The sequence below is a fragment of the Nannospalax galili genome, unplaced genomic scaffold, assembly GCF_000622305.1.
Source record: "Nannospalax galili isolate Female #2095 unplaced genomic scaffold, S.galili_v1.0 scaffold109, whole genome shotgun sequence".
Classification (NCBI taxonomy): domain Eukaryota; kingdom Metazoa; phylum Chordata; class Mammalia; order Rodentia; family Spalacidae; genus Nannospalax; species Nannospalax galili.
Window position 1 is genome coordinate 2,085,336 of NW_008360315.1, and position 18,516 is coordinate 2,103,851.

Genomic DNA, 18,516 nt, shown 5'->3' on the forward strand with positions numbered 1-18,516 from the left:
TTGTAGCCAACTAATAAGAAAAAAAAAACCAAAACCCAGTCCGATCCAAATTTGATTCTTTGAAATTGACTCTATTTTAAAGAATATAAACTGATTTTTAGCATCCTAGAGGAATTAATTTTGGACACTGCCACCTGCCACATGCTGTATGTGAGCATGCTGGTTGAGGGGCACCAACCGGCTTTCCTAGGCCAGGTGGTGTCACTTGGGAAAGAGAATTTCTGGTTGTTGAGCTACCCATTGCTCAGAAAGAAACATCAGAAAAAAACAGAAAGAAGTTAAGGAGATTCACAATGTGCTTTGCTATAATAGGGATAAGAATAGATGAGACCAGTTGTAGTTTTGTGAAGTGTCCTTGTCTGTCACCTTACACAAGTTAAGTTTATCCGTTAGATACAGTAGGACCAGTGGCAAGACCCCACAACACTTTTGGTAGCTACTCCGACCCCACAAAATCAATCATTTTTAAATCCATCCGGAAAAAATAACTATGAATGAAGGTAATAAAAATACCTATGGCATAACTAATGTAGTAGCTGGATTATATTTGTTTTCATATTACTGCAGTTATAGCACACAATTCTAATATTCAATGGAAAAGGCATCTACAAAGATAAAGGCACCTAAGACCCATGAAAGCCTCAGCAGAGCCCTGACCTTGGGTATGTGATGTTTGTGTGAACCTGACACTTCCATTTCATTAGATACAAAGACAAGCTCTACTGTCTATTCTCTCTTTGTGATTGTATTCTATGTGGACTAAACCAGTAGGTGTCACACATCTTTAAAAGAAGAAAACAGGGTCTTATATTCTCAAACTCTTTATAATCTGAACAAGAAGACAAAAATCAGCTGTGAACAACAGGTGCTTTGCAGTTGTTCATTCATTTGGACATTTCTTTTATGAGTTAATTACTCATAACTCCCTTGTGAACAATCAGCACATCTGGGAAAATAAAACTGCCCACTGAAAGTGAGTTACTGGAGCGTAGGTGAGACACAATGGTTAATTCATTTGGATACCCATAAAAGGCTTAACAAAAATCCCTGAAGCACTGAGAAACTGAAACTTCGTGTCTGACGAACGAGTTAGGATCAGGTTGAAGGCCACAAGGGGATGTGTGAATCTAGGTTAGCCTTTGGCGCCTGATGCTTCCCTGGGTCGCTCCTCTACTGACCTCTGCAATGTGTTCTACTGCTTACTTCTTCCAGTGCTTCAAGATTTCCTTTTCAATTTCAACTTATATTGACAAAAGAGAGCATTCTGCCCCTTAAACAAAACAAAACAGACTCTTTGTTTGGTGACATAATTCCTAAAGTTGATTCATGAGAGTCACCTAGCAATTCTGAATTTAAATATAACAACACATTCCATCAAGTCTTGAGTCTTCTGGGAAATGGAAGCTTGAGGCACAAGTCCCCTATTCTCATGTCTCATTGGTTTGGTGGAGAAGGAGGAGAGTGTGATCTCTAACATTCTCCCCTCTGGATAGTCCTGGGATCGGGCTAAGGCCAACCCCATTCTGACCTCATGTGAGACTTCCATAGCAACTCTTTAAATGGGTGTTGTAGAACTACACAGAGCAACTGTCTTCGAGAACAATCTATGGAGAAATGAGGAAAAGTACTAAAATTTCTATTCCCTTAAATTCATCTTATCCTTTGAATTTTTTTTCACTGTGAATATTTTAAAAATGTTTAGTACTTAAAACATGTATATATTAACATATATGCATATATACATGGATAAAGACACAAAAATATTTTACTAAAGGGAACGAATGATCAAACTCCACCCTGCATAGGAACATAAATATGTAATGAACTTAACTCACCAAATGGAATACAGAGGACTCGGGACTTAATCTGTAGACTAGTTTATAAACACACAGCTTCAAGCATGCAGTTTAACTTGATACGAAGCAATTTGTTTTATTATTTTAATAATTTTGGAAGCAGGATGTCTATATAATGGGCTAAGGCAATTATTTCAAATTGTGCCTTTATGTAGAGGTTCAACTAACACCCCAGAGCAGTGGAAGACTGATGGAGCCTCAACAGATGCTGGGAGCTTGGACTTCTCTATCCTGTAAGTGACACACTCCATTATTGATTCAGCTTTATGGCTATTGTGTTGGGAGCTTGGTTGTTGTGGATAAAGAGAGTATTTGATTTGCCCAATCCTTTTTCCTGTTGATGTGGCAGGACTCATACATCTGCCCAAGAGTACAGTGATGGTTAGCTTTAATTATCAACTTGCCATAACCTAGAGTCATCTGGGAAGAAAGTCTTAATGAGGATTATCTACATTTGGTTGGCCTGTGGGCCTGTCTGTGGGGGATTGTCTTAATTAACTTCATTGATGTGGGAGGAATCATCCCACTGTGAGCAGCACCATTTTCTAGGTGGGGATGTCCTGAACCGTGACCATGTGAACATGCATGTATTCCTTTTTCCCTGCTCTTGACTGTGGATGTGATGTGACTAGCCATTTGAATTGCCTGCCTTGACTTCCCCACAATGAAGGACTGTCACCTAGAACTGCAAGTCAAATAAACCCTTTTCCCCTAAGTTGCTTGTTTGTCATTTTTTTTTTTATCCCAACAACGGAAATAAAATGAGAGCAAATATAGAAACATTCATTACTTCTTACTGAGATCTTTAATTAATGAAAGCAGTACCAGTTGATTTTGTCACTGACGTTTTGCATAATATTTCAAATTTTATCTCTGCCCTGCCAATTTTTACTTATGTAGGTACTTTTTGAACTGTTCTGAAATTACTGCTCTCATATTGAGGCTGACAGATGGTTTCTTGGCTACCTGCTTTCTTGAAAGAAAGTCCCTATTTTTATTGTCTCAGAATAGAAATTCTTTCTCAAGTCTTTGGTTGTTTTCAGGAGAATTATGAACTACTTGGACACTTTATGTCCTACAGTAAATTCAATTTCATGTGAAGAACTCAAGCTTTGGATCTGAATCTTAACATTACCACTTGCCAGGTGTTTGGCTTTGGGAAATTTGTTTAATCTCATTGAGTCTGTTTCATCCTGCTAAAACAGAAGCAATTCTATTGCAAATTTCACGGATTGCTTTGAGCATGAAAGGAAATGCGGGAAACACTTTCCACAGTGCAGCTCAGTACTGCTGTCAATCGGCCATAAGCTTCACCATCCCCATTGCTGTTCCTGAGAAACATGGACGCTGCCATCAAGGAGTTGATACTCAAATAACTGGATGCTGAAGACTGGGAAAAGTATTGCCTTGTCTAAGTCAACAATATAGGCCATTTAAAGCATCTTCAGGGTCTTAGTTTGTCAAAATAAGATGGATGGAAGTGCTGTTTAAGTTCACAGAAGGGAAGGGCAGTAAGTGGGGCTGTGAGAGAAAAGCACCCATTAGAGATTTAAGTACCGTATTTAGTGCAGGTACTGGCTCTGGCATTAACTCACTATGGGATTTTGCACAATCTCTTTTCAGTCCTGGGGGTCAAGCTTCCTTCCTTCCTTCCTTCCTTTCTCTCTCTCTCTCTCTCTCTCTCTATGTTTTGCTTGCATGTATGTAAGTGTAATGTGCCATGTAATGCCTGCAGAGGATTTGCTCATATGTGTGGAGGCCAGGAATGAGTGTCTTCTTCTATTGTGGTCTACCTTGTTTGTTTGTTTATATAAAATTCAAGCCCAACTGAACCTTCTATATTTCAAAGATTTTTTTTTTTTTTTTTTTGGTCTTTTTGAGACAGTGTCTCCCTTTAGCCCCAGCTGTCCTGGAACTCACTATGTAGACCAGGCTGACCTTGAACTTACAGAGATCTGCCTGCCTCTGCCTCCCAAGCGCTGGGATTAAAGGCGTGCATCACCACGCCTGGCTAGATTATTTTTTAAGTGTGTGTATGTGTGTGTGTGTGTGTGTGTGTGTGTGTGTGTGTGTGTTTCCTGGGGGCGGCCAGAAGAGACTGTCAAATTCTCTGGAGCTAGAGTTATAGGAGGTTGTAAGCTGTCTGATATGGATGCTGGCAACCAAACTAGGGTACTCTGGAAGTGCAGCAAGTGCTCTTAGCTACTGAGCCATCTCTCTATCCCTCCACCTTTTTCTTGAGATAGAGTCTCCTAGTGAACCTGAAACTTACCAATTATGCTAGACTGACTGGCCAGGAGCTCCAGGGACCTTCTTGTCCCTGTCCTCCCTGCAGTGCCAGGATTATGGGCACTTGCCATTTTTGTGGGTACTGAGGCTCTCAGGTCCTCATGTTTGCATAGCAAGCAATTTACCAACTGAGCCATCTCCCTGGCCCCTGGGTCTGTTTTTGAATCTGTACTATAAGAGACTGGGTGAGATTACATTTGATGCTTTATAATTACTGGTTATTATAACCCATCGTGGGAATTGAAGATGCATTTATTTCTTGCTTCTCCAATGCTATTTTGACAGCTGGGAATGCAAATAACCTATGCACTGTTTTATGTCTCAATTAATTTTCCCTCTTACATGGAAAAATTCAAATGAAGTTGATTTATATAAAATGCTTTCTAGTCACCTGGAAGTCTTTATAATTGCCTCCCATAGCAAAGGAATTACCCAAAGTGATGAACTCTACTAGTAAATGAATTTTGCATTTTAAGATTAGGTGTACTGTCTCCTAGAACACAGTCTGGAATTCGGGGATCTCGGTTTCATGGCTTTTGACCAGGGGTCTCTGGAGATCCATAATCCTGGACCCTACACTGTCTGCCTCAGCTACTTCACAGGGTCAGAGCTATGTTGGGGGGCTCTCAGAATGCCCCTAAACCTCTGCAGTTACATTTCCTCATTGCTGCTTTTAACCACTGAGCCATCTCTCCAGCCCCTGAGATTTTTTAAAAGATATGCTGAGTGTTTTCAGGCTTATGCATCTTTTTTTTCTCTTTTCAATTATTTACTCAGAGCAAATTCTGAAACTGAATGGTTTTATAGCTCCTGACCTCTATTGTGAGTTTTTTTTTCCCCCCTTAATTGTGTCAATTTGTGAAGTATTGCTAGGGTGCAGCTGGCCATTTAAACTTGCTAATTTGTGAGCATAACACTTTTCATTTTCATTTCAAATCTTTGTAGTTGATGATAAACATTTCCTATGAGACTTGCATTTTACAAAAGAGTGATATAGTATATAAAGTGAAGCTTGTGTTTAAACATAAGGGAGTGTGATTTCTGGAACCAAAGTGTACTACATGCTAAAGCCATCTGAAGGTAGCCTCAGTCTCTGTGTGCTGCAATAGTATTTATTGCCCTCTAGTCAGCTCTGTACTCAAACTCTATTTACCATTAGGCAGTGTTCTAGTAGTTTCTGATTCAAGTGTGGGTGGTCCAATTGTGTATCTGGCGTGGGAACAGAAGGACAGATCTGTTCACTTGCCTAACTTAAAGCTGCCAACAATTTAGAGTCATTGAAGAGTTTTTAAAAATCAGACCCAGGGCAAATGCCTTGTATTTATCATTAGCTGTATCCATAAATAGGTTTCTTGTTAGAAAAATAATTCCAAACCACCAACAGCAGAACAAAACAAATCAAATGGTGTTTCTAATTATGTTTAAGAGTATTCTAAAAGTATTCTTTCAAATCCGTGTTCCCTTATATATTACACTGTATAAAAACAAAAAAACTAAATATCAATATTAATTCATATTGTCAGTAATGCTATTTTTGGCTGGAAAGTGTTGAGAAGTTGTAATTTTCCTTTGTCATCTTCTTTAGTGATTAGTAGCATACTTAAATTATATCTGTAGCTAATGGACACTTAACTGATTTGTTAAGCAGTCAGGATTTTTCTCAAAGGATACTTACAAATCAGTGCTTAGGACATGTTAAAAGTATATTTCAGGGTATTTTTATTGGTTCTTGGAAACTTCCATTACTTTCAGCTAAAAGTTTCATGAATTATACATTGCAAGGATACTACAGTACTAATGTACAACTTGTGTTTCTCTATTTTTCACAAGACAACGTTCATTATTCCAGCTGCTTCTTGGGGTTTCTAAGCATGTCTGCAGATGCTCGGCTACAAAATGCCAACAGAAAGGGCTAAAAGAAATCTGTATTTTTCATTCATGTTAAAAGATCAGAGATACTATTTTCACGGTGGATCTTGTGTAAGAGAGTAAGACAAAATCCCTTTGCCATTCTTCTTTGCTTTTTACTCTCCCAGATTGCCTCCAATCTCTGACACACTGCTATTCTGAAATACTTCAGCACCGACTTCCTTATTTGGTTGCTGGAACTGCTCTTTGTCTTGTTGAAACATTCTGCTAAGCTTGCAGCCTGCCTTTACCCCCGCCCCTTGCCCACTGCTCCCCCTTCACACACACACACACACACACACACACACACACACACACACACACACGAAGCTGGCTTCCACAGTTCTCTCTGACTCAGCCTTCTCTGGAGTTCACTAGCCAATCAGCCGTCAGTTATGCCCATTTAAGGAGTACCTTTTGCAAATCATAAGGAATGAGAGTTTGTGAAGATCACTAGGCTGCAATCACTTGAACTCACCACAAAGTATGCATTTCACATAATTGCCTTCCTCGTACGATAAGATATTAAAACACCCCCACACCAAAAAAAGCCCTAAAAAAGAAACCCCAAACCTTCAACTCTTCTCAACCCTAGCCGTTTAATTAATGGTTAATAGTTCCTTTATTCCTCAGAGCTCTGGCACTTAGGTTTGGCTGACAGCGTGGTTTTGTTTGGTTTTCAGTTCTCTCCATGCCAAATACTCCAACTCAGTTCTTTGAGGAAATATATAGCATAGGCCTAAGTGGCTATGCCAACACACAAAATACAAAATAAAGGTCCGTGTTCTTAAGTGAACAGCACACACTTTCAGGGACGGCTCTCTGGGGCTGAGAACAGCCAGGCATTTGAAGCTCTGAAGGCGAGTTTCTGGTTTCTCTGCTGGGGTGTGTGTGGAAAAAGCTCCCCTCTGCATTCCCTATTTAAGAAAGAAGCTGCCACTGCCCCATCCAATAAAACAGAGCAGTGTTTTCTTACATATAAACAACTGAGAAATTCCTCCCGGCAAGCACATAACCTTTCGCTTCTTGGAACAGAGTGGACGGTGGTATTTATTATGTCAAATAAACACATCATCCACACTCCAGAGGGAAACCTGAAACAATACACTGGACAAAGCAGTTTTCAAGGTTTTAATCCTTTTGCAATTAGCCCTTGCCTAACTCTACTGAAAAATTAAGAGGGAGCAATTTTCCCAGAAGAAATTTCCCTTATGTGATTCAATATCTACAGTTTGTTCCCAATGCTTGATCTGAAAATGAATCCGAGCTCACGTCCAGAGGCTAGTCACATAAACACAGGGTAGCCTCTCCTCCATCTTATTTCTCATTTAGCCACCAAAGATGGTCTGTCCCTCTCTTTGTCCTTTGTGCTAATTTCTGAGGCCTTGTTACTTGCCAGCTTAGGGCTAGATGCTGCAACCAACCTTTAGAGCAACCAGTTGGGCCCTTTCAAAATGCAGATTGAGCTCTAGAAAGAGCATCTCTTCCTGCCCTAATACCAGTCAGCCAATTTTGCTTATTTGTGTTCCCCATGGTGACAAATGTGGAAATAGTGTTCAGTATACAAAATTCCCAAAGCGTATAACCCTATTTTACTTAGGATAGTTTTAGACTAGTTTGGGTGAATTCTTGTTGGGAGAAGACTCAATTCATTCTTGGCTATAGGCAGTACAGAAATTATAAATAGACATTCAGTTATTTACATCAGTTACAACTTCAATGACTCTCAATGTGTTTTATAACATGGCTTGTGGGTTCAAACTTGGTAAGTTTTACAGTGCATGAAAGTTGTGAAAGTTATTTTTCATTTTAATGTGTGTGTGTGTGTGTGTGTGTGTGTGTGTGTGTGTTCATGTGAGTGTAGGTATGAGAATGCTACAGTGTGTGTGTGGATGTCAGAGCATAGCCTTGGGTACTGGTCCTTAGTCTTCAACCTTGTTTGAAACAGGTTCTCTCTTTTGGTGTTTGCTGCTGTTTGTGGTAGGCTAGTTGGCCTGCCACCTTCCAGAGATTCTCTGTCTCCTCCTCCCATCTCACTGTACTAGTGCTGAATTACAGCCATGTACCACCACATCCAGCCAGTACATAAGTTTGGGAATCTGAACTCAGGTCCTTACTTTTGGGCAGCAAGTGCTTTACCACTGAGAAACCTCCCCAACCCCAGGAATTGTGGACTTTTGTACACTATTATAGTGCATTCTATTATAGGAACACCAAGCAATTCTGCTAAAAGAAAATATTGGTATTTATTCTAGCTGGGTATGGTTGTGCATGCCTATAATTTCAGCATGCTGGAGGCTCAGACAGGAGGACTAAGAGTTCAAGGCCAACCTGGGCTACACAAGTTCATAGTGACACGAAGTCTCAGCAAAGAGAATGATAATATTCTAAGCTAGGGATATTGAACATAGTCATAAAAACATGCTCATAAAACACAAAACCTGTCAAATGTTTTATAAGTTCCTTCAATTAATGTCTACATTTGTGTATTCATTTTGTTTTTGAGACGAAAAGTGGCTGCAGTTACTATAGGAGAAAAAGATTAAAGGTAGAAAATTAGGGCGGGTGGGATGGCTGAGCAGGAAAAGTCTGTGTGAAGCCTGTTGATGTGAGTTCAATCCCCAGAATCCATGTAAAGGTGGAAGGAAAGAATCAACTCCATAAAGTTGTCTTCTGACCTCCACATGCATCTTGTGGCATATATGCTACCCCCATACATCATGCATGTGTGCACATACAACAACAACAACAATAATAATAAACAATTTAAAAATAATTATTTCAAAAAAGGAAACTTATACTGTAAATTTTAAGTGACTACCACTGTTCACTTTGAAGTTAATCAATGTCCTGGAAAACATTGGGGATGAACTATTAACATCAAAATACCAAGCTGGGGGCTTGGGCTGCTGAGATGCTCCCAACCTGCTTTACAACCTAAGTTAGATCCCTGGGACCCACACATTAGAAGAGAGAAACTCTGACCTCCATATGTGTGTAGTGGCACATTATACCCATACATGTACATACATGCACACACACACATTTAAATAAATAATAAAATTTTCATTAAAGAATAAAACAAGCTGGCTAGGGTAGGAATGCATGCCTGTCTTCTTAAATCCTATGAGGCCGATACAAGTGAATATTCAAGAAGAACAGAGGCTACTTGGCGAGGCCATGTCTGAAAACAAACAAACCAAAGCCAGTCTAGAAGACCCAGGAATCCTGCCATTTTTTGCTGCAAAGCAGCTGCATCACTTTTGAAGTCACTCATCCATAGGTCTTCCCTTCCACATGCAGACCTCATTTAAAAATCAGAATTCTCAAAGTTGTTAGGCTTCAACATTTCAGGCAATCTTAACAGAAATTTTTCTTTTGCTCATTTTAGATCCTATAAGCTATTACTTAATGGATTTTCATCTTCATAGTCTTGATTTGCTGGTACACAAATTTAGTGCATGTGATGATCAATCTTGGTTGTCAACTTGATGGATTCTGAGATCACCTAAGAGACATGTCTCTGGGTGGATCTATGAGGGAATTGCATAGAAGGATTAACTGAGGGGGGAATATTCTCTCCCAGAGTGGGCGGAACCTTCTCGTGGCAGTCCAGGTATAAAGGGGCCTGAGGAAAAAGCAGGGCTACTTTTTGCCTGCCTGCCTTTGCTACCTGCTGGTGAGTACATCTACTCTGTTGCTACTGCTGCTGCTGTGGTCTTTTGCTGATGCTGGAACCCAGATTCTCTGGCCTTCCAACAGGGACTGAAGACCAGTGACTCTCTAGAACTCCTCCAGGCCTTCAGCATCAGACTGTGACTGCTGAGACATTCAGACTTGTGAACTGAGCAGCTAGCAAGTTCTCAGCCTTTCCAGCATACAGACAGCTGTTGTTGGAGTACCCAGCCTATACTGTGTAAGCCAATCTAATAAATATCCTTTGTAATATATGTTTATTCTTGAGAAACTTGGCTGATGCAGTATATATAAATTGACGAATTTGGTATTTGAATTGTTGGTAGGGAAAAATGATTAGAAGCTGGCAGATTTAAATAATTTCAATAACATCATTGAACCTGAACTCTAGAAGTCTTAGAAGGAGAAAGGTTATTGGTCTGGATATTTTTGGTTTCTGGACTTTGAGCTGATGACTGCCAATATCTTGGGCTGATTTAAGGCCAATCTTTTTTTCAGTGTTCATTAGATCAGTCTCAGTCTTTGGGGATGCTTCAAAAATGCTAGCTCTAGGCTCAGGGTAACTCTGTGAAGCTTCCCAGAAAGGTAGATTTCAGAGACGGAGTTCCACCACCCATATTATTCAATCATCACAATAGCTATAAAATTACTTCACTGTACTATTACATTTTTATCCTCTGTAGATTATCATTGCTTTGCACTGAAGTGGGAGAAGATTCTTATGTCTTTTCTTTTATATTCCTTGTATTCCTAGTCCTGGGCATGACACAGTGAGATAGGCTCTAACCTTTGGGTTAGAATTCATGATTCTGGTAAAATCCATACTAGTCTTCATACCAGCCCCTCCCGACTTCTAAGGCTTGAATTTTGGAGACATAGTTATTTTGAGGGGAAAAAATATATATTTCCTGAATCTTCAAACATGAGGCCTCCTTTCTTTCCTTCTTTCCCTCCCTCTCTTCTTCCTTCTCTCCTTCCCTCCCTCCCTCCCTTCTTCCTTCCTTCTTTCTTCCTTTCTTCACAGGGATCTCCTTTTCCAAAAGAAAAGGAATCCACACTTAAGAGAGTTCCCGGGATGGTAAGACTTTCTATGCTAGCATTCCTATCCTCTATTTGCCTTTGGGGTGATTGCTTATTCCTGGGCTCAGTATGTTTTCAGAGAGCCTGGTATCTGGGCTGCTGAGGTTGTGTGGGGTTGGGAATCCAAACAACAGAAGAGGAAGAGGAGGAGGAAGAAGAAGAGGAGGAGGAGGAGGAAGAGGAAGGGGAAGGGGAAGAAGAGGAGGAGGAGGTTGGGAAACAGTATAACTTTTAGGTCTCATTCTGATTTCCATGCCTAGTAGAACGTCTCCAGTTTTCTAATCTATACTCCAGATTTTGCTGGGGAAAAAGAAAACCATTATTATATTGCTTTGCCATATTTGATTCCAATGCAGAAATATGTGTGTCTTTGTGGGCATGGGCATGTAACACACACACACACATACACACACACAACACAATTATAAAACATCAAGTAAATGAATATAATTGAAAGCTGATTCCTTAGATCTGATTCTGAATTTAAATATTCATCAAGGAATCCTAATTGAGAATCAAACGTGTCGTCACGTTAAGTAGTCCTCACTGCTATTAGGAAGGACTGCAGAAATACGCCTGAGATGGAAAATGCTTGCACAGCAAGCCGGAGAGAGTGTGGAACTGAAATCATTATCAACAATGTTAGAAGTGTGGTCTCCCAACATCTGGCATGGCTTAGATTGCCATTCTGGAAAACTCCTTTGGAAATTCCGGCCAAACTCTCCATTCCACAGATGCTGCCCCTGTCTATCCATGATCAGCTCTATGTGACAGAGCCTGTGGTTACAGTCACGTAAATATCTTAGAGTGTAAGATATTTCTGTATACATAGTGTCCTGACAAACCTAAGCTTTGTGAAATGACAAAAGGAAGGAGAGCTTCTTAGCAAATCCTTGGTGCCCCCCACCCATGGTCTACAGTGAGGTAGCTCTAAAGAGATCAGGCTTGGACAAAGATCTGTAAGAGTCCTTGCCTGGCTCTAGTTGACTACAGGTAATAGTAGGAGGTTAGTTTTCACAGCCTGAGTAGCTCTATGTAACCACCTTCTAAAAAAAAAAATTATAAACTACTATTATTCTTTTTTTTTGTTTCATCATCTTTTTGTAAAAAAAAAAAAAAATTATGTAGTCCTGGCTGGACTGGAACTTGTAATTTAGACCAGTTTTGTTTCAAACTTGATGTCACCCCCCTGCCTCTTCCTTGTGGGTGCTGGGGTTGAAAGCATGCACCATAGCCTCTAGCTTCATCACCAAGCATTTTAAAAAGCACAGTCTATATACTTTTCTCTTCACGCACCCTCTTTTTGACTTCTTACACCCATGCTTCTTTACCTTGCATAGGGCCAAAACTAACTGGAAAAGATGTTCAGAGAGCCCAAAGAACCAGTAGTCTTCTATCACTGGTAGAGTGGGTTACGCTGGTTTCATGAACGTCTGCCCACAGGAGGCGCTGCTAGCTCTAAGCACACCCAGCAGCCAGGAGGCGACTGAAGAATTCCTGAGAGTGCCTGGGAACTGAGACTGTGGAAGGCAAAAAGGACTATGTGAGCTAACTGTGGAGGAAGGAGAAGGGCTGGGAATTGCTACAGGCCCCAGACCCTGAGAGTTAGACAGCACCGAGAACTACCACCTGTGGTTCTCATCAAAGGGCCACTGACAACTGCTGGTGGCTGCTGGGCAGTAAACACTGGGCTCAGGGTCACTGGCATTAGAGAGGCTGATATTCAGAAGGGCAGGGGAGAGAAAGAGCGTGGAGAACAGTCAAACTACAAGTGAACCTCTTACAAATTTACATATAAATTCTCAACCTTAGGATGATTTAAAAAAAAAAAAAAAAAACTGCCTCAGACTTGTGGTTTCTTTAAACTTCTGGCAAAACAAACAAATCCTGGAAGAAGGCACCTTCCATGCAGGCCTCTAAGAATGTCTGCATTTTCCGAGGAACACCAGTGGCTTACAGTAAATAATAGAACAAACAAAAGCACCAAGGACACCTGCAAGTAAGGCACCATAAGCAAGAAGCAGCCGAACCCGAGAAGAGAACCAGAATCACAGAACTATCCAGTGTTGGACTTTAGTTAGACTTGGGGCATATAAAGATGATACTATGTTTATAAGAAATGAGGTTTTATTTTTTTTGTCTTATACCCTGTTTTTGTTTGTTTCCTGGTTCAAAGGATCATAGTTGCATACATTTCTTAATGCTTAAAATTCTTAGCTCATATACTTCTGTTAAACTTGTTTGGATGTGTTCTCTTTTACACATCTACCTACTCAGTTTTCATACCTCGTTCAAAATCTGTTTATTCCATAAAGTCCTCTTGGATCTCTTAGAAGAAGTTAATATTCTTTACCTTTACAGGCTCGTCAGCTTACTGAGGTATATATTACAGATATAAGATAGGTTCTGGGCTTTGAGCTCTCAAGGACAACACTTCATATACTTGTTGAGTTAGGTTCAACTAAATACCACTTGCCTTGTTATATGGCCATTCATGGCTTTCAGTACACACAGCACAAAGCAAGATTCTGGTATTCACAGATTCTTATTTTCCCCAAATCTCTACGGAACTTCGAAAGTTTCCTTACTGTGCCTTGCAAAGTCCACACTCATTTTTATGTATGTTGTTTTTCCTTCTTCAAAAGTGTTTCCCTTTTCTTCTGCTCATTGAAAAGTTATCTCGTTTCTGAATGCCATCAGGTATTTCAGTGATAATTAAGTGTTGAGAAGAGATGTGTGATGAAGTACCATCCTGACCACTAATGCCCAGCACTGCTTTTGGCATAAGATTGGCACACAGCACATATCTGTTGAAAGAGGAGACACAACTATGAACATATGTGTGTAAATGTATATGTGTATATGTGTGTGTATGTACACTTTCTAGTTTCTTTTTGATTGCTGTGACAAAACAATCTGACCAATACCAACTTGCAGAGGAAAGGGTTTATTTGGCTTACACCTCCTGGGTCGCAGTTCCATCACTGAGGGAGCCCAAGGTAAGAACTCAGGCAGGAACCTGGAGGCAGGAGCTGAAGCACAGGACATGGAGGTACGCTGCTTACTGGCTTGCTCCCCTGGCCTGCACTCAACCTGCTTTCTTATTCAATATAGGACTGCCTGCCTGGGGTGGCACCCTTCCCTACAGTGGGCTGGCCCCTCCCACATCACTCAATAATCATGAAAATGCCCCATAGACACAGCCACAGACCAGTCCAATGGAGGCAGTTCCCTAGTTGAAGCTCCGTCAACCCAGGTGTGTCAAGTTGATACTAAAGCTATCCACACAGCATATGTCTTAGTTTATTTTCCTGTTGCTATTAATAAAATACTCTGACAAATACAACTTAAGGGTGAAAGTAATTTAGCTTACAGTTCAGGGTATGGTCCATCATGGTGGGGTAGTTAAGGCAGCACTTGAAGTAGCTGGTTGCATCACAATGAATAAGCAGAAAGGGATGAGTGCTCAGCTTGCTTTCTCCACTTATATAGTTCAGGATCCCTGTCCAGTGAATGGTCCCACCCACGACTGAGATGGGTCTTCTCACATCAGTTAACAAGCTAATTCCTCAGAGACACACCAGAGGCCCATCTCTCAAGTGAGTCTAGATTTTTGTCAAGCTGACAAGTTACACTGACCATCACAATACATAAGCAAATACATACACATATGTAGACAGACGACAGACAGACAGACAGACAGACAGACAGACACACACACACACACACACATACACACACACACACACACACCTAAGAATAAATCAAATAGATTATAAGTACCAAGAAAATAACAATGGCTTACTTTAAAAAATATTCTTGAAACTGGGATACCACTCCATGGGTAAGAGCACATTATTCAATATGAATATCTGAATTTGAACTTCTAGGCACATATAAAAAATCTGGGCATGAGTGTGTTTGCCTGTAACTCCAACCTTGGAGAGTAGATACAGGAAGATCCCGAGAGTTCCTTACCCGTCAGCCTAGCCTAAAAAGCAAGCTCTGGTCTCAAGGCAATAAGGAGGACAGCGATTGCGAACGATACCCAATGTCTTCCTCTAGCTGCTGCTTGTGTGCACATGAGCACGAGTACCCACACACTCACATGCATATACCATATAGCACACTGTGCTGACTAGCGTCAGTTGTCATCTCGACATATCTGGGAAGAGGGAACCTCAACTGGGACATTTCCTTTATCCTACTGGCCTGTGGGCTTGTCTGCAAGGCATTTTCTTGATTGTTGTGTGACATGAGAGGGCTAAGCACACTGTGGGCTGTGCCATCCTGGGCAGATGGTATTGGTTGCATAGGAAAGCAGGCTGAGCACAGGCCAGGGGAGCAGGCCAGTAAGCAGCAATCCTCCATGGCCTTTACCTAGTTCCTGCCTCCAGGTTCCTGTCCTGTGCTCCTGCCCTGGCTTCCCTCGAGATGATGGACTGTGATTGGGACATGTAAACCAAATAAACCCCTTCCTTCCCATTTGCTTTTGATCAGTGTTTTATATACCAATAGAAAGTAACTAGGACACATATTCACATACACATACATACAATATTCTTTAAATCTAACTGCTGCTTGATGAAAATAATCTATGTTAAGTGACCTACTCTCCCAGTTGAAAGAGGTCCACCACATTAAATTCTTATTCCATTTTGATGCAAAAAAATATCAAGGGCCAGGTACCTGATTATATATGTTAAAAATGATTGGATATTGGAAATCAAAGGATTATTCAATTAGTATTTATTGAATAGATATTACGTTGTGCCAGACACAAGTCCAGATAAAAGTGCCACAAATATAAAAAATGAGATAAAAATCCCTGCTTGACAGGATCTCACATTATAGGGATGCAGAGATAATCATGACCTATCATTATAAAGTGCTGAATGCAGTAAGTACTAAGAGGTAAAGAGATGGGGCCAGGGTCTGGAGAGATAGCTCCTCAGTTAAGAGCACTTGATGCTCTTTTAGAGGAACCAGTTTAGGTTCCCAGAACTCACATGGTGGCTCACAACCATCTTTAACTCCCAGCTTCAGGGGATCTGATGTTTCTGGTCTCTACAGGCACAAGTCATTCACGTGGTACGCATACATACACGGAAGCACTCGCACATGTACATAAAATAAAATAAGAATAAATCTTTTTGAAAAGAGTGAACAACAGGGCCACAGAAATTGCCTGTCTAGCAGGGAACAGGGAGGCCTCCCCGTTCACAAAGGTGTCTAAAGGATGGGTGAGTAAGAGGCATGTAAGGCGGTGGGGGTGGGAGCAAGGGCACTCCAATTTTGGAAAACACCAGGCACAGAGGCATGAAGTTGGGCAAGAACTCTGCATGCTTAGAACTGTGAAAAGCAGTTTGAACGTAATCCCAAAGGAAATCCAGGCAAGTTTAAGCATTGGATTAGACCAAGAAAAGCGTCTATGTGGGGAAAAAAATTCCTTAAATATTTTACTTTTTTTCCCCATTCTCTTTGTGTTTCCTTCTGACCGAGTACTAGTGTGAAGGTCTCCCTCTCCCTATAACAAGGCTTTTTTTCTAGTCTTACATTCTTTTACCTAAAAGGTTAATTGGCACCCCTTTACAGAGCCAGTCTACAGTCTAGGAAATGCTTATAGATCTAGTCAATGGGAACCCTTTAAATGCACAGCAGGGTGAAATCAGTTTCCCAGCTTTAAGCTTTTGGCTAATGCACTCATTTTTTTTGAAACCCTAAAATAAAAGGAGCAAGCCTTCCCCACCCCCTATACACAAGGAAATTATACATCTAGCATGTTTATTCCAAACACCTAACTCCTATAATAAAAAGAAAAATTCCTCTTTAGGGCACTGACAGAGATTTGATGTTGAGAAACATAAGTGTAATATTTACTGACTTACAACCAGTAAAATACTACTACGACCAGTGGAAATACTACTTTAAAGCTTATTTAATAATAGGTCAGGTGTGAGCATATTCCTCAGAAAACAGGTCATTGTAACAGCTCACCTGGTGCTGCCTGGGGCTCCTGCTGAAGGGGAACATTGGTTTTGTGCCTGGCACCCACATGTGTCATCAGCAAGAGTCAAAGACATCATATATTACCAGAGGCACAGAATCTTATAATGAGAAGGAACTTTGTGCTAAAAAAAAGTTATCAAGTGCTGGGTGTGGTGGTGTGTGCCTTTAATCCCAGCCCTCAGGAGGCAGAGGCAGGTGGAGATTGAGGCCACCCTGGTTCACATTGTGACTTCCATGTGGGCTGTGACTAGAGAGGCCCTGTTCAAAAAAGAACCAACAAAAAGACCAAAAAAAAAAAAAAAAAAAAAATAAAAAAAAAAGTTATCAAGTACCACGTCTTGAAAAATCTGAAGACTACCCCCAAAGATACTTACCAGTAGCTCCTCACTGACTTTGGGATATCACCAGCCAGCAGACAGATGATAAAGCCATCTGTGTGTGGCTTATACCAACTTTGGCACAAATATATGGGGCCATTTCCCAGGGGTTGATTGTAAGGATAGCATTCTAGGTTCTGAATTTATATATTTCTGGTTGGCAGAACATAATCTGTCAAGATAAATTCTATACCTGGCGCTATTTGGGGCAATAGGGTTTGGAGCAATTTGAATGTCATTAACATGCATTTATGGTACCTACCCTGAAAGTCCAGCTTGTTTACCACTGTAAAAGCTACACATTGTAAATGGAAAAGCAAAAGATGCTACTGTAGCACCACAGGGACATGCCTGAATAGCATTCCCAGGAATCCTTCTGTCACGGGAAAAACAACTCCCAAGAGGCCACCCTTAGTCTGTGCAGGGTGTAGCTTAGCTTCCGCTGACAGCATGCTCCATGCACCTTTCTGCACCGAGACCTCTCACCATGCCAAAGTCAACAGCAAACTCTCAAATAACACCTTGAAGCCCTCTCTGTCATGGCCCATGAAGACGGGGAAATCTTTTAAACTACTGGGACAGTTTTCAATGGGCATAAAGAAGCCCTCTGAGCTCCAAATGAGTCCCAAAGCACTTTCATAGGTCAGGTAGATTCTTTTTATAGATCCCTGTTGCTAGTAAACAGGAACTGTTGATTTATGTTGTTGAAAAAAATGAACTCTTTGTTTTGTGAGAATCTAGAGTTGAGATCACAAAGTACTTTGTATACAGTTAAATGAAGCAGCAGTTTTGTTTTTCTCATTATTAGGGAATTCCTAATTAGAAACTGCCCAGTTTTATGGGTGGTTGGGCATTTCTTGTAAATGGTAAATGCACAGAGGTATAAACTGACTATGGTTCAGGCTGGGAGCCAATAATCCTAGTCCATGCTTTCTTATTCCTCCTGGGTGAATAGCTACCTGCCATTAGAACTTTTACAAACCGGTAAGAAAAAGGCAGTACCAAGCATCCGCAGTTACTACGCATGCTGCCCCTGATGTCTGCTGGACAGTCTTCATTGGTTCAAAGGACCGCTTCTGAAGTTGGCGTTGTTTATGTGGGGATGGGGGTGAACAACAGAGAATTTGCCTAAGACCCAGGGAAGCGTCTGCAGACACAACTGGGTATGATGAGGAAGTGCAGTTCCAACCCTTTTTATTACTTTCCTTGAATAGCCTGCTATCACTGGGGACATCTGGGAGCAGGCCTCTCTCTCTCTCTCTCTCTCTCTCTCTCTCTCTCTCTCTCTCTCCTGTCTCTTT

At 40.9% G+C, this 18,516-nt stretch overlaps 2 protein-coding genes across 3 annotated transcripts in view; one reads left to right on the forward strand and one right to left on the reverse strand.

The window, feature by feature from the left end:
• The window catches only part of Cbr4 (carbonyl reductase 4), a 175,707-nt gene extending 165,860 nt beyond the window's left edge, over positions 1 to 9,847 (forward strand). The window contains exons 5-6 of one of the 2 annotated variants that reach the window (XM_029559542.1): positions 2,012 to 2,089; positions 2,406 to 2,498. In XM_029559542.1, the coding sequence (XP_029415402.1) occupies positions 2,012 to 2,089; positions 2,406 to 2,467 (140 nt within the window). In that variant the 3' untranslated portion in view covers positions 2,468 to 2,498. Of the gene's footprint in view, positions 1 to 2,011; positions 2,090 to 2,405; positions 2,499 to 9,815 lie in introns of those variants that run through there. The other variant, XM_029559543.1, reaches the window with a different exon arrangement.
• The window catches only part of Palld (palladin, cytoskeletal associated protein), a 298,300-nt gene that overhangs the window by 112,741 nt on the left and 167,043 nt on the right, over positions 1 to 18,516 (reverse strand).